The sequence below is a fragment of the Bolinopsis microptera genome, chromosome 6 (assembly GCF_026151205.1).
Source record: "Bolinopsis microptera isolate Bmic1 chromosome 6, MBARI_Bmic_1.0, whole genome shotgun sequence".
NCBI lineage: Eukaryota > Metazoa > Ctenophora > Tentaculata > Lobata > Bolinopsidae > Bolinopsis > Bolinopsis microptera.
The window spans coordinates 8,422,745-8,444,633 of NC_087077.1; the positions used below are offsets into that span (position 1 = coordinate 8,422,745).

Below are 21,889 nucleotides of genomic sequence, written 5' to 3' on the forward strand. Positions count from 1 at the left end.
CATAAACGAATTAAAAAATGGTAAATCAAGCGACATACCAATTCATGTAATTAAGAAGTCGTGTCAAGTAATTGCACCGTATTTAGTGAAGTATTTCAATAGATGCATGCAAGAAGGCCTATTTCCTGAAGAACTTAAGACAGGGAGAATTAGTCCGATTTACAAAAAGGAAGATGAACAGCTTTTAGGAAATTATAGACCCGTATCGACACTACCTGTTTTTGGGAAAATACTAGAAAAACTGATATATGCTAGGTTGTATAGTTTCTTAACCTCTAAGGGAATAATTCATGAAAACCAATTTGGTTTCAGAAAAGGGCATTCCACTAGTCATGCACTTAATTATTCTGTAGAACATATTGAATTGTTAACTAGCAAAAAGCAGCACGTACTAGGTGTCTTCGTAGATCTTTCTAAAGCCTTTGATACCCTAGACCACTCTAAGCTAATAACAAAATTATCCGAGGAAATGCTCTAAATCTTATCTCTAGTTATTTATCTAATAGAAAAAAATTTGTGGACGTTCTTGATGTAAAATCTGATGAATTACCTGTAGAATTTGGAGTCCCCCAAGGGAGTGTGCTCGGACCTCTACTGTTCATACTGTACATAAATGATATTTGTAATATAACAAGTCTAGGTAAATTTGTTCTATTTGCTGACGACACTAATATATTTGTTGCAGCCGACTCAAAGGATAAGGTATATGACATGGCTAACAAAATACTGCAGGCTGTTAATAAGTACATGATAGTAAACCTACTACATATTAATGTAAAAAAGTGCTGTTACATGTACTTCTCTCCAAATAAACGTAACAATAATGAATTAGACGCCGATATAGATAGCTATTACCTATCCATGAATAACAAGGTAATCAAGCGTGTTAGTCAAACTAAATTCCTTGGAGTAATTATTGATGACAAATTAAGTTGGAAACCACACATACAATCTCTTAACAAAAAACTAAGCAGTGCTTGTGGACGTATCTACCGTATTAAGAAATGCTTACCAGAATCACTATATAAACAAATTTACCATTCTCTCTTTGAATCACATCTCGGTTTTGCTATTTCTGTGTGGGGAGGTATTCCTAATATCCAGTTAAAACCACTATTTATTACTCAGAAGAAATGTATAAGAATTCTATTTGGAGACCATAAAAGGTATGTAGACAAATTCAAAACATGTGCTAGAGTTAGACCGTTCGGCTCCCAACGTTTGGGTTGCGATTTTTATGTTAAGGAGTCTACCAAACCTCTATTTGCAAAACATAAATTACTAGCTGTAGAGAACCTATATAGACTACGTTGCCTAATGGAATTTTAATTATATAAGAGTACCAATTTAATATAATTAAATAATTAAGACAAGAGTACCAATTTATAATTAAGACAAGAGTACCAATTTCAATGTTCTCTTTGTTCACCATATCTCATAGGAAAGACAATATGTTAATCACACCTTCTCCAACTAAACAATTCATCTATAAATCAGCGTGGCTGTGGAATGAGTTTTGTAAAATTGGCTCATTTAATTTTAATTCCTCTTGTTCTTCTGTTAAGAATAAATTACAAAAGTCATTGATGAATGCCCAAAACAGGTATGGTGCTGAATGGAATGACAAAAATTTCACTGAATTCTAAGTTAAACACAATATAATCCAGGTATCGGCAGGCGCTGCCGCCAAACGACATTATCATGCATATACTTCTTTATTTTCAGCAGCTAGTATGTTAGTGCGCATAACAAGGCGCGCTAGCATTTTACCGCCATTCTAGTTTTCACTGATTTCACAATGAAACTAATAAATCAATGAAACTAATAAATCAATGTTTTAGCTCATTTTACAAAGTCAAATATTTAAAACAATTAAAATTGTATAGTGCTCAATTTGTAAATGACTAGTTGATCTTTGCTATTGGAAGTTTGTCAAGGACTGGCAGCTAGCGGGGCAAGGAATGCACGGGCTTAGGGGCTTTTGTGCACACCAGAACACTAGCTCGGTAGATTTTTGGAAACTAGAAGGACTGAAAACTAAAATTGTTTTTGATGGAGGCTGAGGCATGTTTTTGAGAGGGACGGTATAATAGCTTGTGGTAACAACTGGCCTTTACTTTAATAGGATGAAGTTTTAGTTTTAGGACAGGAAGAAGGCATTAAGAAGATTTGCTCTTTGTTTACAAGGCAGAATATAAGCAATGTTGGTTATAATATGTATCAATATCTAGATCTTCGTTTATCAATTTTCACTAAATGGGTTTAAAATTTTAATAGGGAGGGAAATTCATCAACTTTATTAAGTACCTATCAAAAATAAATCTTATATCAATGGAATATATTAAAAATCATAATCCTAAGTCTAATAATAAATCTGTTAAAAACACTTTCTCACTACACTGCGCTCACACACGTTAGTAAGACAAAGGAAAATGCACACCCAGCTAATTTTCAATTTCAAGATAATCATTTTGGATGTGTGGACCCTAGGGTAGACTTAATGTCAAAATTTAGATTAGAGCATTCGAAATCTTTGTTTGTCCAATCAAGATCAGCATGGTTATGCTGGTTGACGAGCAGTGATTGCTTCATCCTAGACTTCAGGCAGGCCACACTTAGACAGTAGTCACGTATACCAAGCTTAGGCACAATTACGTTCCAAATACGAGTCGTTCTGCTATTGAAGTTGTCAGGGGGGTCTGCTTGGCTTAGTATAAGGGTGGGTTTCCTACTTGAGCAGGTGAAATTTTCATGGAGGGAAATCGGTGCACGGAATTTCATGATTTTATAGAGCTCAAGAAAACAATGGTAAGTGTACAGTACACAATACACAATATGTCCAATTTGATTCTAATTGTTGCTCCTAATCTGATAATTCTAATGACAGTGACTGCTCCCTATTAACCAACCGACCAACATTTTCGGTCGAACCCTAAAATTACTAATACCAAATTTAAACCCCACATATGAGTGTATAGTCTCCAAATCTTCTCTCTGCTCTCGGACTTTGTTCTTTTGAATAGAACTGTTTGTATACTTTAACAAATAGTGATTTTAACTTTGAGATAAACTGCTAGATTATTATATTTTTGTACCAATGTTCACCTAACTTAACGTCTCTCACTGACACCATCACCCGGCAACCAATTTTAAAGTATAATTTATTAACGATCTGACTACAGACTGGCGGTCAACGTTCCCCGTATAGTAGCTCAACGGAGGGGGTAATCAGGGCACGTGTTAATGAAAAATGTACGTGTCCTTCCACAATCCCCTCAGCTCTGTTGGGTCACACGTTATTGGGAACTGAGATCGCTATCGTGTAACTAGAAGCAGTATGTGCAAAGTAACTTAGGTGATAGGTGATAGGCAATATGAAATTATTGACATACGTTGCATGCCACTTTTCGCGCCGAAGGCGTCACCCGGGGGGGTACCAATGGCATAAAATGGCATAAATGGCATACGTTTTATGGCATAAATGGAAATTTTGATTGGCCAATTCTCCATTTATGCCATGAATTTAGATCTTCATATTTGACTTTAAATTCGCAAATTATTATTAGTACTTGAATAAGGGACATGTTTCATGCTTTATAACGCTTGGAATGATCGTTAAAGATTCATATGACAAATAAAGAAAATAGAAATGTATTATATCAAAAATGGCATAAATGGCATACGTTTTATGGCATAAATGGAAATTTTTATTGGCCAATTCTCCATTATGCCATTTATGCCATTGGTACCCCCCCCCCCCCCCCCCCCCCCCCCGTCACCCATGGACTTATCAATTAACGGCTGGTGGTGGTGTCATCGTTTGTCGTACTCAAAACGTTTCGCGGTTGCGAATGCCGGCCCATCGAGGAAAATCTTTTTACTTTGTATTTTAACCATTATAAAGTGTGATTAGTCGGATATAGTACTGAGTTCAAACAGTCCCTGAAACGAAAAAGCAAACATTTGATTTTTGTTTCGGCGACTGAATCGTTGATGGGCCGGCAAATATTTTTTGTCGAGTAGTGTTGAATACTCATATTAAAATGATTATTGATTTAATTTAGGAATTGTATATAAATATCTTTGACCAAGTTTAATTGTTAATGAGAATGCACCCCAGCACTGGGCGCGCGCGGCGGCTACGGTGTTAGCGGCTACAAGCTTGAAGCTAGGCAGCTGCAGAAAAAATGCCGCGCGCGTTCAGCGTAGGGCTTTTCGTTTTTGATTTTACAAATGACAAAGCAACTTTTAATGAATATTAATGGAATTATCGGATTCAATATGTATTGATTCTTCTGTGGAAAATAAAAATTGTATTTTACTTAAAATTGTATTTTACTTAAAATCGTATTTTACTTGTATATTGCTTCTGTAAGATCTAATGTTACTTTGCAGGAATACTCGTACTCTAGATCAGACATCAAACTGAGATCGTATATACCAAGACCCCCTTCTTTGACTGGTAATGCAAAGAGTTTTCTACTGGTTTGGTCGGTTCCAAACGACCTGTTCAATATTGCTGGTATAAAGGATTCTTGAATTTTGTATTCTAGTCTCCTGAGGTGTTGACTGATACCAGGTGTTGTTCGACATACATAATTCCATCTTTTAGATACCCCATAGTTGAACGCAGAATAAGCTGCCTGAGGTTCCCTCTTGGCAATATCTGCCAGATCTTCGATATCGTTAATCTATTCATCAACTTTACTATCTAAAAACGTTTTTGTCCCCTCCTCAGTTCCAATGAATGATCCAAGATATCTGTGTCCAACCTCTGATATTTGTAAATCTGGAAACATTTTTTCTGCTTTTTCTTTACAGTGTGGTTTAACAATGAGCCATGTTTTGGCTGGCTTGGGATACAAGGATACAAGGATACAAGGATACAAAAGTGATAATTATTTTATTGAATTCACAATAGTTATAATTCTGAAATAATATTATAAATTAATATAATTAATATAATAATATTATAAATTAATAAATTGGGATAATAGCCAAACAGTGGCCCGGTTTCATTAAGTTTTTCCCACCATCTCAGAACTCTTCTAGTTTTCCCCCTCCAGCTGCATCGTCTGCATACCATACCTGTTTCACTTTGCTTGCATCAGAAGTTGATTGTGCAACAGTTTGAACTAGAGGCATAAGGGAGCAAGAGTATTTTCCCATTGCACAATTATAACCTGGAAATACTGAATAGGAAGAAGACCGGAGGATGTAAAAATCTCGACGATATTTGTATGCTCTGACCATTTTAACGACCAAGATTTTATTAATCACACTCAGATCAAAATATTTTACCGTGAAGGCATGCGAATCAAACTTTCGACCACAGCTATACCAAACACGGAAATGCGACATGGTAGTAGAGGCTCTTACGGGCATTGTCTGCTCGATACGTTAGGGACCCCAGATACACCTTACTAGACGTATTTTTGACCGTAGAATCGATTGAAAGTGGTTTCAAGATGATTGGACTGATTGTTCTGGGGTAAAATCGCAAAAAACCGATTTTTGGGCCAAAAATAGGCCAAAAAACCATGTTTTTTGATATTTTGAGCAAGTTAATTTTGTTGGCATGTCGGCAAAACTTGCATAAAGATAGCTAAAAGACAGCCGCACAAGATTGTATAAAAATAAAACAAATCCCTCTATTTGTTCTGAGGTAAAAATCCAAAAAAGTGGTAAAAATTTTGACTTTTTTGCTTTAAGTTTGAATAATTTTTTGCAGTTGTATTAAATCAACCCAAAAATAGTCACATCGTGTTTGCCTAAATTTTTCCTTTCCGAGAAGTACCCACTTCATATACTTAATCGAAGTTTGAATATTGTCACTCCGCAAGCGTTTTAATACTTTCAACATACTTTCAACACTACTATATAACAAATAATTTGAGGATGTCCAATATGTCCATGGCTTGCTAAAGTCAACTGCATCGGGGGTACTATGATGGTCCAGGGGGTGCTGAAACAGAAGACTGGCACTCTTAACCTGTTAAGAAGTTAAGTAGTTGTAGTGAATGATGTTTCTGTTTGGCAATGTATAACTCCATTCACACCACAAACCACAATTGGACAATTGGACAACCCTGATTAATGTGTAGATAGTGTTGAAAGAATTTTAGACTTAAAACTTGAACTTCACTTCCGATAACTTTTGGGGCTGTGCTCCAAGAACAGGCTGACATATATATAGCTTATGGATTATATGTAATGTATTCTGATTAAATGATAGGGCTTGCCAGTCCAACCACCTCATATTTTTCATACTCACTCACTCTCTTGTCCCATGTGTCGTAGTCCGTCAGTCTGTTCAATTTTTCAATCTTTTGAATCATTTTGACTAATCCAGTTTACACTTTCATTGTTTTCCACAACAGAACATTTCAAACTACTTTCTGCTCTTCCTTCTTTTCAGTGAGTGTGCTAGTTGGACGTGAAGGTGCCCCCTGGTCTGCCTGGTACCCCCATTGCTTCTTCACCATGATGGAAACCCCCACTGACACTCAAACAGAAAAGTGTGAGAAACCTCAACCTGCTGCAGACCAGACTTTATCCACTACGGTTCCTGATCAGGATACACCCACCACTTCCTCAGCTTCAGTCATTGATGATATTGACGAAATGCTTAGAGATGTCGATAAAATAATTCATTCAGAAAATCAGGACACAGAAGAAGACAAAAATGTTAGCAGTCTCCTTAGTTTCTTCTCAAATAGATCTGCTCCCCTCGACACCTATCTGTTAACCCATGCACAGAACCTACGCTCCGCTTGTCTCCAAGATAAAGGAAGAATGTCCTAGTTCAACAATCAACCAGTGCTTGATAAATCGGTACACCGACGGGAACAGCTTTCTTCCTAAGCACTCTGATAACGAGCAATCATTGGTCCATGATAGTTCCATTTTTACAGTATCCTTAGGTGGTGATTGCTCGGTCAAATTCACAAAAAAGGATCAACCTGAAGGAGAAATCGTAGAGACAATAGAGGGATGTAGTCTCTATGTGATGAGCAAACAGTCCCAGTTTCTGTGGGACCACCGAATTGACAAGAGCACAGAAAAGAGGGAATTGAGATACAGTATAACCTTTCGCTACGTAAGCAGGAGCACCAATGCGACATTGATTATTGGTGATTCAAACACCCGGTTCCTCAAATTTGGGGCTGGTAAAGGAACATTTGGTCACAAACTGCCTGGGAAAAGAATTGAATGTTTCACAATAGATCAGTTAGACCCTCTTCTTTGTGTAGGATACAAGAACGTTGTAGTACACTGTGGTGTAAATAATATCAAGAGGGGAGGGGGTGATGTTAAACATTGGGCTAATGAGCTGACAAAGAAGCTCAAGAATATTTGTGATATGTGTCCATACTCTAAAGTTATAGTTTCACCCATCCTTCCAACTAGGTCCTCCTGGCTGAATGACAGAGCCATGGAGTTTAATAGTTTATTATTTGGGTACTGTAATACTAATACTAGAATAGGCACTTTAGATTTTGATAGTTTTGTTGATGAGGAGGGTCTACTGGACAAGCAGTTTTGTAGATACAAGAAGCCGGATGACCCAATCCACCTGGGGTCAAGCGGTATCTTTAAACTCTCCCGGGCAATTGCCCATAAGATCCTAGGTAGCCCTGTTGATGGGAGGTTGTTCAGTGATGTTACCAAGGCCCAAAAAAGATTTTCCCCACGTTCTCGTAGATCCGTAGTTATGTCATGATAGCCAAACTAATATGCGAAATTTGCTGCTGCTGCAATAGACCTGTGCGTGCTGGACATCCATTCATAACTTGTCAGATGTGTGACAAAATAATGCATAAAAAATGCAAAACTGATGATAACATAGTCAAATTTCGAGATGCAACATACTGCAAAATATGCACTGATGCCAATGATATCGTTCGGTATAACCCTTTCTACCAAGCTCCCCACTTTGCAAACAATGGCCTCATTGATGATGAGCCAGTTAATTATATTGAATCTATCTACAACAGCTCAAAGATACTTGAAAATTGCAAAACATTCTCAATAACAGAGTTGAATGCCACCATCCTACCTAAAAATTCAGCTAAATATTTGTCCAAATTATTTCTAAATATTGATGGAAATGCATCAAACTTTGACAACTTTGCAGTTGAATTGTCTTGTATCGACCACAAATTCTCTGTTATCGGCCTTGCAGAAACAAACACTAATCCCGAAAATGGAACTCTGTATCAGCTTAACGGATACTCCTCTTGTTACCAATCACGCTACTTTTGCCAAGAGAAAAACCAGTTCAAGGGTAAAGGGTCAGGAGTGTGTCTTTACCTACACGATTCCCTTAACTTTAACAAAATCACTGACTTATCTCTCTGTAATGAACACATAGAATCACTGTTTGTATCAATCACTAGCTTGCAAGATCCAACGGTCGTAGGGGTTATATACCGTCCCCCAAACGCATCACTTGAGATGTTCAACAAAGCGTATGAATGTATTCTCTCAAAACTGAATGGCAAAAAAGTATATATTCTTGGTGATTTCAATGTTAACATTTTGAACGACCCATCTCCATCAGAGGACAAATTTCAAGAAATAATATTCAACAACGGCTTCATACCAACCATATCATTACCAACTCACCAAATGCCTGGCTGTTCCAGGACCTGTATTGACAATATCCATACCAATGTCGTAGATCAATCCCTTATTTCTGGTGTGATATCTGACAAGATCTCCCACCATCACCCTATATTCACTCTTATTGAACTTTCCCCTGACTCTGTGCCAACACCTGATTCATCAGACAAAATTACTATACACTACGACTATAGTAATGCTAACTTAGAGAAGCTCTGTCTTGAAATAGAAAACGATATAGATAGGTTCCACCACAGCTGTAACACATTTGACTCTTTCGTGCAGTTATTTCAAGAAAAGATAGATTTGTCTTGCAAACTTCTAACTCCTAGAACCACTAAACGTAACAGCATAACCAACCCTTGGATCACCCAGGGCCTCATTAACTCCATCGACAAGAAAGCTAGGTTGTATTTCGAATGGAAGAAGACTTGTACATTAAAACTACCTGATGGGGATCCAAACAAGCACATATACTACAAGGAATTCGACAAGTTTCTCAAGAGCTCAATAAAGATGGCAAAGGCTATGTGCTATACTCAAAAATTCGAGAAGTACAGCATGAACTCAAAAAAGACCTGGGAAATTATAAATGAACTCCGTGGCAAAAATTTATCTAGATGTAAAGACGATTTTGTCATAGATGGCCAGAGAGTTACTTGCAGACGAATAATTGCTAACAAATTCTGTGAATATTTTACATCTCTTGCAAGTAATCTCAATAAAAATGTACTGTCAAACAATAGTATTTCTCTGGAACCAGTAGAATCATTTGCTCAGTTTATGTCTAATTCGGTATCTGACTCCATATACCTGGAAGAAACTAATGAAAACGAGATTATCGAGGTGATCCGAGATTTTCAAAATGGTAAGGCCAGTGACATACCTGTAGTTGTCGTAAAAAAACCGGCAAAACTCATTGCAGGTACTTTGGCTAGGCTTTACAACACATGCATACAAAGTGGTACATTCCCAAGTATTTTTAAAACTGGTAAAGTTATTCCTATTTACAAGAAAGACAATAAAGAATGCATTGAAAATTATCGGCCTGTATCAATATTACCTTTATTTGGAAAGATCTTCGAGAAGGTTATTTATAAACGCCTCTATAATTTCTTCACATCTAAAGGTGTACTAACAGACTCACAGTTTGGATTTAGAAAAGGCCATTCTACCACCCATGCTCTACACAAATCTATAGACTCCGTTACTAAGTCTCTGGCAAGCAATAAACATGTCCTAGGGATATTCATTGACTTGAGCAAAGCCTTCGACACCCTTGATCACGATATTCTTTTATGCAAATTAAATTCCTACGGTATTAGGGGCACAGCACTTACCTTACTAAAAAGCTATTTGACTAACAGAAAGCAGTATGTTATGTATAACGATGTACCATCAGAAACAATGGACGTGAAATTTGGAGTACCACAAGGGTCAATTCTAGGGCCGTTACTCTTCCTATTGTATATGAACGATATAGTAAACTGCTTTTCAGACAGTGAGGTGAAATTTGTACTTTATGCTGATGACACTAATATCTTCATATCAGGACCATCTAGAGAAGCAACATACAAAAAAGCCAACTTAGTACTTAAACATGTCTCGATTTACATGAAATGTAATCTACTTCATATCAATATGTCCAAATGCTGCTACATACATTTTAAACCTGCCTCTGAATATGATGACACCTGTGCACGGACCAGACCATTTGCTATCCTGCTAGATGAATCTAGATCAATATTCATCAATGGTAAGGTTATTACTAAAGTCAAGGATACCAAATTCTTAGGTGTTGTTATAGATAGTAAGCTAAACTGGATTGCCCACATGCACTACATCCGTAAAAAACTGCGATCTATGACTGGTGCAATCTGCAGAATTCGGCACTCGATACCTTCTGAACTATATTTAAAAATATATAATGCTCTTTTTGAATCACATCTCAGTTATGGTATAAGTGTGTGGGGTGTTGTCCTCAAAGAACGGTCCAATGATAGTCTTTTCATCACACAGAAGCACTGTATAAGGATCCTTTTTGGCAACCTTGACTCATATTTAGATAAACAATCAACATGTGCACGTACTAGACCATACGGTATGCAAAAACTAGACCATAAACACTTTGAAAAGGAACATACAAAACCCATTTTTAATAGATTAAAAATACTTACGGCTCAAAACTTGTACAAATATCACTGCATCTTAGAATTTTCTAAGATTATCAAGTACCACTGCCCATACTCCCTTTATGAGGCTATCAACATTTCAAACCGTGCAACGAGTCTCACGGTTATTCTCCTAAATAAATCAAATACCTTTTTGTTTAATGCAGCCAAGCTTTGGAACGCTGTTCATAAAAAAATTTTAACTTCAAGCAATTGCTTAGAAACGTCCATTAGCTTGATAAAACTGAGAACAAAAGCACTATTAATACAAGCACAGGCAGCTGACTTAAAAGATACTTGGACTCCAAACAATTTTAAATTGCAGTAATCAAGTCTAATTGCAGCGGCGCACACTTACTATTACTATCATGATTGTACTATAGACAGAAAATCTTTCAAATCGATTTTGGGCGCTTTTTTAACCATTTGTTGTAATGTTTTTAGATACTAAATATCTAAATTTATAAAAAATTTTATCGGAATGAATTAATTTATTGATATTTAATAATTTATTCGGTAGGTTTATCTGGTATTGATATTGATTATTATATTGATATTGTTATTATTGAACGAAGCTAACTCTAGACATAGTTAATACTACTTCTTTTAACAAAGGGACTTGGAGTATAAACGACCAAGTTTGCATAAATTTCTATCCAACCAAGAACTCAGGAGGCAAAGGTGGGTGCGTAAACTTTTGGTCTGCACTCTCCGATCCTGTATCACCCTGGATTCTTCTCGACGTATCTTTGTAAAAGGTATATACCTTCTAGTCAATCTCTTGCTACTCCAAGTCCCCTAAGATATCTGATCTAAAGTTCGTGCTAGTTATATATATAGAAAATATATTTTTGTCTGCTTTAATTGATACTAAATAAAATTGTTGTTTTCTTGAAATTGTTGTTTTCTTGTTTTTGCCAAATTTTCGACGCGCACTACGCGCAAAAGCATTTAGTTGTTATCAATTGGCACCCGCGCGTTCATCATAAATTTCAAACAGCTATAACTCAGCGAGATTATGTCCGTTCTAGCTCATATTTTCACACTAAATAGAAAATAATGTGATCTTATTGCTGACAAAATATGGATATAATTACTTTATTTGCCTTAGAGTAATAGACTGTCAAAGTTTAAAACGCGCATTGGTATAGCACGTGACTAATAAGGCCAAATTTATACTTCTTAACATATTATCGATCCTTAGACGTCATACTATTGTGTCCAATTAGCGGTTAGGTCTCTAAACTCGTAGCAGAAAACACGTCTTTTTGCCCGTAAGAGCCTCTACTATGGAGACACAAGCTATGGTAAAAAATTTAAGGTAAAATTTTAAAAAGTTGTCATGTGTCAACATTTAAACTATTTCATTTTTGCGCGCGCACTTTTGTTTTCATATTTGATAATTTCAACTTTATCGGCTACCAAGCTTGATAAAGGTTTAAAAGCGTTTTTTTTCACAGCCAGTTGGAGCTCACACTTAACGTGTAACGGTTGATATATTTGTATAATAATAATAGAAAATATTTAATATTTTTTAACAAGTTCAATTTGGCGCACGTTTCATGGTGAATTATACATTGCATTTATAATTTTATCAATCTATGCACAGGCAGACTAAAGTGCAAAGAAACTGCTGCGAACTGCTGCTAACTGCTGCTAACTGCTGCTAACTGCTGCTAACTGCTGCTAATTGTTGTAGCACGATGCACTACTGCGCCGCGCGCATCCGATAATGCTTCTCGCAACCATACGTATGCAGATCGGCGAGATGCAAAAATTTACCTCGTGAATCAAGCTAACTGTTGCAACTGCAACATGCAAATAACGCGCGCGACAGCAGCAGTCAGCAGCAGTCAGCAGCAGTTAGCAGCAGTTAGCAGCAGTTAGCAGCAGTTTGCTCTAACCAGAGCCCTCTCGCTTGCAGTAGCGCGCGTGAAACAAGTCAAGAAAACAACAAATTCAAGAAAACAACAAATTTTTATTTAAATCAATTATAGCAACAATTTGAAAAACTTTAAAGCTCTTCTATTACCATGGAATATACTACGGGTATGGTGACTTGGGCTATCGAGTTGTTAAGTAGATTAAGATTAGTAAACCTGCACTTGCATTGTATATTTTATAAAAACTAGAAATTAGGCTTCACGGTAAAATGGAGAAGCAGGCTGATCTTGGAGAGAGCAGACCGTAAAGTTTACGCACCCACCAGGGCTACCTACCTACCTACCCCAGTTGTTCTTTTTGGTTTATCAGCTTGTATTGTTATATTAATTATGGACCCCAAGTCACCACACTAAGAAGGAGTATGTAAAAAAATAATAATAATAATAATAATAAATTAAGTTAATATCATCATATCTGTTTAAAACAGTAAAAGTCAAGTTGAGGATTGACTTTCCTAGTTAATTTAAAGGTTCAAACGTTTGGGAATATAATAATGTTGGTATTTGTATCTGCTGCAGCAATAATATCGAAATATCATTTGTCTAGAAAATTTTCGCCACTTCAATAGATATTGGGTCGGCAATTTGGTGAGTGAGTGATGAAATGGTTTGGTCTGTGATTGAGTGAGGGGCGATGTGAAAGTTGTGGTAAGTCCAGGTGTTATTATTGTTGATGGATTGAGATCCCAGGATGATACTTTTACAGCGTAATTTAACCAAAGCTACAGAAGTAGTGAGGATTTCCCCATTCTCATTTAGAATCCGTTTATGTATGCTATTCCACAATTTGGAGGCTATATAAAGAAAAGTGTTGGTTTTTCTTGGGAGGATTATGACATTGCTTGTATCACGTTTTGATGAGTCTATAGTACAATACAACGAGTATGGAGTGCGAAATTTCATAATTCGAAATATCTCAGATATACAGTGGTATTTGTACAAGTTTTGAACAGTAAGCAATTTTAGTCGATTAAAAATGGGCTTGGTGTGCTCTTTTTCGAAAAAAGCAGCTCCTAACCTCTGTTTTGTATAAGGTCTGGCTCGTGCACAAGTGGCATGTTTGTCGAGGTATGCATTTAGGTCTCCAAAAAGGATTCTTATACAACGTTTCTGAGTTATGAACAGCTTATCGTTTGGTTGGTCTTTGAGAGCTGAGCCCCAAACACTTATTCCGTAAGCAAGATGTGATTCCAATAATGCAGAGTATATTTTTTGGTAGTGTTCCCCTGGAACTGAATGTTTAATCCTGTTAAGTGCTCCTGTAGTGGATCTAATTTTTTTTCTTAGATATTCTATATGTGGGCCCCAGCTAAGTTTTTCATCAATTACTACACCAAGAAATTTGGTGTTGCTAACCTTGACAATTTTGTGTCCATTTATAAATATTCCTTGTGATTTGTCATGTTCATTGGCATACGGCCTAACCCTGGCGCAGGTTTCATCAGATTCGTATGCAGGTAGAAAATGTATGTAGCAGCATTTAGACATATTTATATGTAAGAGATTACTTCTCATGAATTTGCATACGAAATCAAGAACTTTATTGGCCTTCAAGTATGTTGCTTCTTTGGACGGTCCAGTGATAAATATATTTGTGTCATCAGCATAGAGCACAAATTTGCATTCATCGCCTTTGTAACAGTTTATTATGTCGTTCATATATAATAAGAAAAGTAGAGGGCCTAGTATGGAACCTTGGGGAACTCCATATTTTACATTCATAGTCTCTGATGTAGTGTTGAGAAATGAAACATACTGTGATCTATCGGATAAATAGCTTTTTAGAAGTTCTAGAGCTAGACCTCTAACCCCATAATTTTCCAGTTTCCTCAGGAGAATGCCATGGTCAAGAGTATCAAAAGCTTTGCTTAGGTCAATAAAGATTCCTAGAACATGATTACCACTGGATGTTGATGTTGTGATTGAATGAACTGATTTGTGGAGTGCATGTGAGGTTGAGTGGCCTTTTCGAAAACCAAATTGTTCATTACTGAGAATGTCATTAGCAGTGAAAAAGGTATAAAGCCGTTTGTATATTATTTTTTCAAATATTTTACCAAAGATTGGCAATATTGACACAGGTCTATAATTTTCAATATTTTCTTTATTATCTTTTTTATGGATAGGAGTTACTTTGCCTATTTTGAATATGGATGGGAACGTGCCTTTTTGAATACATGTATTATACAAAATTGCTAATATGTTGGATAAGAGATGAGCCGGTTTCTTGATAACTGCTATTGGTATATCACTGGCTTTTCCGTTAACGAATTCTTGAATTATTTCAAGAATCTCCTCAGGATGAGTTTCTTCTAGATGTATTGAACTGTTGACTGATTTCGACATAAACTCAACAAATGATTGCATTGGTTGGATAGACAGTTGGTTCTCGGACAAAACCTTCTCATTTAAATTACTAGCTAAAGATGTAAAGTAACTATTGAATTTGTTTGCAATTGTCCGCCTACAAATTACTCTAGTTCCATCTATAATGAAGTCATCTTTTAGCTGATTCTTCTTTTTGCCACGAAGCTCGTTAATTATTTGCCAGGTTTTTTTGGAGTTATGGCTATTTTTCTCAAACTTTTCAGCATAATACCTGGTTTTGGCAGTTTTTATGGCAATTTTAAGATATTTTGAGTAGTCCTTGTAAACATTATGTCTTTCCAGATCCCCATCTGGAATTAACAATGTTTTTGTTTTTTTCCATTCAAAATAAAGTCTGGCTTTTTTCTCCACAGAGTTGATAAGGCCGTTTGTGATCCATGGATTTGTTATATTATTTCGTTTGGTGGTTTTTGGTGAAGCCAATTTGCAAGATATATCTATCTTTTCTTGAAACAGATCCATGAAGGATTCAAAAGAGTCACATCTGTGGTAAAATGTATCTATGTCGTTTTCAATTTCTTCACAGAGCTTATCAAGGTTTGCATTACTATAGTTATAATAAATGGTTGTTTTTTCAGGTGATTTATTCTGTTCCGAACTAGTATCAGAATTCATTACTTGAAGGCAGAAAATGGGCTGGTGATGTGAAGCACTATCCTGAATTACTCCAGATATAGTTGATGAGTGAATGTCATTAGTGTGTATGTTATCAATGCACGTTTTTGAGCAGTGGGGCATTTGGTGTGTGGGAATGGATATTGTGGGCGTGAACCCGTGACTATAAATAACTTCTTCGAATATATCTTCATCTGGGCCTGATAAATTGGTTATGTTAACATTGAAGTCCCCTAATATGTATGCTTTATGTCCTTTCAGTGCAGTAAGAACTTCTTTATACTGTGCATTGAAGTTAGCAAGTGGATTGCTTGGTGAGCGGTATACAACTCCAACTGTTACTGGTTCTGGAGCATTACTTATTGTTACGAATAGGGACTCAAATTGCTCTGTACAAACAGATAACTTTTCAATCACACTAAAGTTAAAGGAGTTGTGAATGTAGAGAGAAACTCCACTTCCTTTACTTTTTACCTGTTGTGTCTTATTAGAAACGAAGCGTTTTTGGTAACATGAAGTATAGTCTTTAATTTGGTACAGCTGACTATTACAGGGATCAATGTTTGTTTCTGCTAAACCTATCACAGAAAATTTGTGGTCTATGCAGGCTAATTCTAAGGCCAATTTGTCAAAGTTAGTACCATTTCCATCAATATTTCGAAAGTAGTGTGAGAATATGCGCTTTGATGTTGTTTGAGGAATCTGCTTTATGAGGTTGTTGAAGTTTTTAGTAGAATATGATTGACAGTTCTCAAGAGTTTTTGAGATTGTACCTATTGAGTCTATATAGTCGTGAGGTTCATTGTCAAGTAGTTCGTTGTTTGAAAAGTGAGGTGCTTGATAGAATGGATTATAACGAATTATATCATGATTTTGAATACAATTTGAGCAGTAAGTTTTTTCTCTAAAAGTGGCAATGTTTTCCTGTGTTTTACATCTCTTGTGAATGATGCAATCACACTTATTGCAATTTATAAATGGGTGTCCAGCACGAATAGGTTTGCTGCAGCAGATACAGTTCTCACATATATTTGTTCTATTCATGGTTTCGGAGCTCTTTGAACACGTGAATTGAACATCCCAACTTTACTCCTAGCAATATCACTAAATTGGCGCCCATCTATTTGATTGCGCTGTATTTTATCCACTATTAGCCTAGACAACTTAAAGATACCAGTAGACCCAAGATGGATGGCATCACTTTTATCCTTGAAACGACCGAACTGGTCAGCTAGTTTACCATCTTCACCAACAAATTCATTAAAATCTAGAGTTCCCACCCTTGGGTTCATGTCAACATATTGAAATATAAGTTTGTTAAAATATAATGCTTTCTCATTCAACCAGCCAAACTTAGTGGGTAGTACTGGCGAAACGGTAACCTTGGAGTATGGACATTTACGACATATATCATCAAGTTTTACCTTGAGATCACTGGCACACTGCTCGATATTTGAGCTCCGTTTCTTAATATCATTTACTCCACAATGAATAAAAATATTTCTGTAACCTTCACACAAACTTGGGTTAATCATATCAATAGTAAAACATTCTACCCTTTTCCCTGGCATTCTATGACCGAAACGTCCTTTCCCACTACCGAATTTCAAGAATCTGGTGTTGGAGTCTCCTATTATTATTGTCGCATTTTCGTTGTTAGATGTAACATAACGAAATGTAACACTATATCTTTTCTCACGTGTGGTTGGAGATTGATCTATTTGATGTTGCCAAACAGACTGAGATTGCTTACTCATAACATATAGACTTTTTCCAGTAGCTGATACAGTTTTGGTTTCAGATCCTTCGATTTTACTGAATAGAACATCACAGGTACTGCCTAGTGATATAGGTACTGCTAAAGAAAATACTGTCATAATTTCACAAAAATGCCTTGCCTATCTCCTTGTGACATTACTTTCCCTTCAGCCTCTACTGTCCACTCTACTGCCTCATCTTCTGGCTAGTCATTATCTTTAGTTTATTAATCTTAATACTCACCTAAGATGGTTTCTCAGCTCTATTCAGTCTTAGGAGAAGAGAAGTAGATTTAAATATTGAGCCCTTTGGCTAGAGAATACTTTCTTGAATATTTTCGATAGTTTTTAATATTGGTAATGTTAATGAATTGTAATTGATTGATATGTAATATTTAGGCCCGTGGCCAGTTTTCATAATCATATGTCTTAGGAGAAGAGAAAGATTAACAACAAATTAGGTGGCTGCATTTTGTTTTGATTTTAGTTGGTCCTAGTATTTATCCCTATTGTCTTAAAGTTGTAAGAGAACTCTCCTTAAATTGTTTGAATGCAGTCAGATAAGTTTTATACCAGGACACTTCAACAAAGACACATACTCTGCCCACAATAAGGGGCCATAATTGTTTCAATTAAAAACTATATAGAATTATTATTATTATTATTACGGGTATATGGCCCCCAGAATATAGGTGGCCCCCAAAATATAGGTCATGTTAGTGGATACAGTTCTAACCAAGATAAGCGATACTAATGGGATCTGTTACTGCTAGGTTGGAGTAAAACATGTAACTAATGTTTCTGGATAAAAATTTTGGACCTACATGAGGTATTTTGGTATATTTGGTCATGACAGCGAAAAATTTAAACGATGTTGTCATTTTCTAGAGGGGTAAATATGGCGAAAAATTGTCATGACAAAAATCTTTCCAACACATGCCATTAAGACTACTGGTATGAGTATAAGTATTATTTTAAGCTATCTTTTCATCGAGACATCTGCAAACTGACAATTTGGAAAAAAGTTATGGCCATCACAATTTTACGGGCCCCCAGAATATAGGTCCATACGACCCCCAGAATATAGGTTGGTCAAAAACCCTGAACATGCCCAAAACCATGCTGTGGGATGCTCTACTTGTAGCTACTAGTCTCCTGAACCCACATATCAAGTTTTATCAAAATTGGATAAAAATTGGCCGAGTTATGGGATAAAAACAAAAACCATATGCCCATATTTGGGCATACGCACCTAATTTGATCGATTTTGGTCCATAAATTGGTCAAATATCAATATTTTTGAATGAAACCAACTTTATATGGAAGGTAAGCATATATTACACATTCTCTATGATTATCAGCTCAATATCTACCTAACTGTGGATTCTGTGTTCAAATAATCGCAAAAAATGAACAAAATCGCCCATATCTCAAACTGACTTAGCTCAAAACAATAGAACTCAATAGGTTTTCAATATTTTCACATGAAATTTTCAGAATCAACGTAGAATTGTCTCATGACCCTAAGTTTTGGGACAGAATTTTGAGTTAGGCCTTTAAAAAAATTTGGCGGCCAAAAATGTCTGATTTACAGTCATTGAGGTGCACATTGTATTGATACAGATAAAAACAGCCCCCTCAATCATATCTAGGGACACTCCTTCAATCTTATTTAAGTATTTAGTTAAGATCCCTACTAAATGAGTGCATGAATGCTTTTTAACTAGTAAAATTAAAGATTTTACTCATTACGGGTATATGGCCCCCAGAATATAGGTTTTTAAAAAAAAATAGCGACCAAGATTCTGCATTTTCTCTGTCACCCTGAGCATTAAGGAATGTGGGGTAGTGATGAGAAACAGTTAAAGAACATATGCTGAAGAGATGGCATCATCAAAATGTATGAAGGTGGAGTATTTGAGGACGATTTTTGCATACCTATATTCTGGGGGCCGTAGTTTTTGATTTTTTGCTTTTAAGTATACTCTAAACCATTTCAATTTAGTATCTGGAGCCATTGGCATCATCAATACAGTCCCACAACATATTCTGACTGCATATAACTGTCTGTGACAATTTTAGAACAACTTAGGAACAGATGTTTGGACCTATATTCTGGGGGCCCTGTTAAAAAATGGTATTTTTACAGGTGAAAAAAAAGTACACTTAAAAACCTAATAATTATTTTCAACTACCCAAGAAACATTTAAAGGGTTATTATGTACATATTTACAGCCCTAAACATGCTTAGAAGTAGTTTTAACACCTGTTTCTAAGTGCTCAAAAAACGACCTATATTCTGGGGGCCATATACCCGTACAATATTACCCCTTAAAATTGAAAAATCGACTCTGCATGTGACATCCTTTTAAGTTTTATCTTCTCCATACTTGATCGTGATTGGTTGATACTGAGTTAGTTTTATGGATCCTTTACGGTTACACTGTTAAGAATGTAAGATTGGACGGATCTGACTAAGTAAACAAGTAAGTAACTAGAGAAACAAAACTAACGAAAGGGGTTGTGGCCATTTTGAAACAGTCAAAATAATATTTTTAATTTTTTTTCTACGTTGCTCTTTGCTTCAAAATAACCACTTAGATTTTTTTTAAATCCTAAAAGTAGGTCAGTACCCCAATATGACCCGTGAAGGTGCAGCCTTGACTGAATCTCGAGGCCAATTTGGGATCTTAGACTGAAGTCTGCAGTCAACATGTCCTGATAGAAGTAGCATTAGCTTAGGGCTATGTGATACTGTAAATTTAGTAATTTCGTATCACAATTTATTATTGAAGACAATAATAAATTTAAGTTCAATATCACCACTTTTAAGATGAAACTTATACTCAGTAGTGTTTCATCTCAACATCACAGAAAAAAAGTTGTTTATTTACTGCTCAGAAGTACTGTCTCAGAGTACCAGTGGCGTAACGTTGCCTGTTAGGGCCCCCGCCGATAAAGTGCTCTTAACATAAGTTACATTTGGCTTTAGGTAGGGTGCCCCGCTAAAAGAACTGGATTCTTCCAGGAAGCATCCCGTGCACAGAGCTTGGTCTACATATATATTAAATTATTAACCATTCATTCTGTATGTGCACGAAAATTTATTTCAATATAAACAATACATTTTCGAAATTGTCCCACATTCAAACGACAATTTGGCGCCCCCCTAACACGGCGCCCCCCCCCCCCCCCCCCCTGCACAGCGGGGTCAGCGGGGCCCTTCGTTATGCTACTATTTGGTGATAGGCTGGCGTACCTTGATAAGTTTAAGACTTGTGGACGTACTAGGCCTATAGGACACCAGAAACTTGCCCAAAAATTGTTCACAAAAGAGCACACCGACCGATAGTCAAGCATAATAATAGTCTAGCTATACAAAATCTCTACACATACCACAGTTACCTCGAGCTCTACAAGATAATGAAATTAGTTAGTTACCTGTCCTTCCAAAACCAAACTAGCAGTCAAGGACTAAAAGTCATACACCAAATGGGCATTTTTTTAATGAATTGTTTTACATCTTTTAATTCTGTAAAATGTGCTAAAATAAAATTTCTTGTTTCATTGAATTTCTTGTTTCGTTGACATTTAAGATGAAACTTAAACTCAGTAGTCATCTCAGCATCCCAGAAATGTACCTGCATACTAAATAAGAACTGGACACTTATGCTTGTAAAGATATCGGTAAAACTAATGCAAAAAGGTTATCGATAACGTTTCTGAAGCACGTGAAGGGACAGTCTAAATATTCTAGATTCCAGAGATTGAATAGCGTTCTCAGCAGGGCCCTTAGTTACGCCGCTGGCCCTACTACTACTACTACTACTACTACTATACTACTCATAAACCAGGAGAAGGGCCCAGTTACTGTTGCCACTGTTAAATATAAAAACTTCTAAATTTAAAAAAAACTTATTACTGTATTTTTCTACTTTGCTTCTTTGTTCATATATTATGATTTCTGACCACTTTTATACTTCTTAGCTATGACTGAGATAGAGAGACCTACTGAGTTCATATTCAGAAGGCCAAATCATGCTGATCAGCTTCTAAAATCTTTAAACTCGATGAGGAAAGAGGAGCGTTACACTGACTTCTCTTTGATGGTAGACAACGGTGTAATTCTTTGTCACAAGGCTGTTCTGGTTGCTTTGATACCCTACTTCAATTCCATGTTTTCAAGGTAATTATATTTTTCAGCTTCTGCATCATAGGATGCATCCTGCAACACGAAGGTGCACCATTTTACAAGTTATTGAATATTCGATCGTGTTTCAAACTTTTATATAATTGAATTGAATCAATAGAATAATTACTATACTAATACCATACATGCGCTTTGATATCAGCCAACTTTCCGAATCTTTCATGAATAAAAGCTTCAGAA

General features: G+C 36.3%; 2 protein-coding genes across 3 annotated transcripts in view; both read left to right on the top strand.

Annotated features, from left to right (window-relative positions):
• Nucleotides 1-21,889, top strand: part of LOC134816912 (mucin-2-like) — a 765,431-nt gene that overhangs the window by 326,459 nt on the left and 417,083 nt on the right. The window lies entirely within an intron of this gene.
• Nucleotides 1-21,889, top strand: part of LOC134816923 (kelch-like protein 3) — a 99,988-nt gene that overhangs the window by 61,874 nt on the left and 16,225 nt on the right. The window contains exons 1-2 of one of the 2 annotated variants that reach the window (XM_063825973.1): nucleotides 5,869-5,895; nucleotides 21,485-21,685. In XM_063825973.1, the coding sequence (XP_063682043.1) occupies nucleotides 21,489-21,685 (197 nt within the window). In that variant the 5' untranslated portion in view covers nucleotides 5,869-5,895; nucleotides 21,485-21,488. Of the gene's footprint in view, nucleotides 1-5,868; nucleotides 5,896-21,484; nucleotides 21,686-21,889 lie in introns of those variants that run through there. The other variant, XM_063825974.1, reaches the window with a different exon arrangement.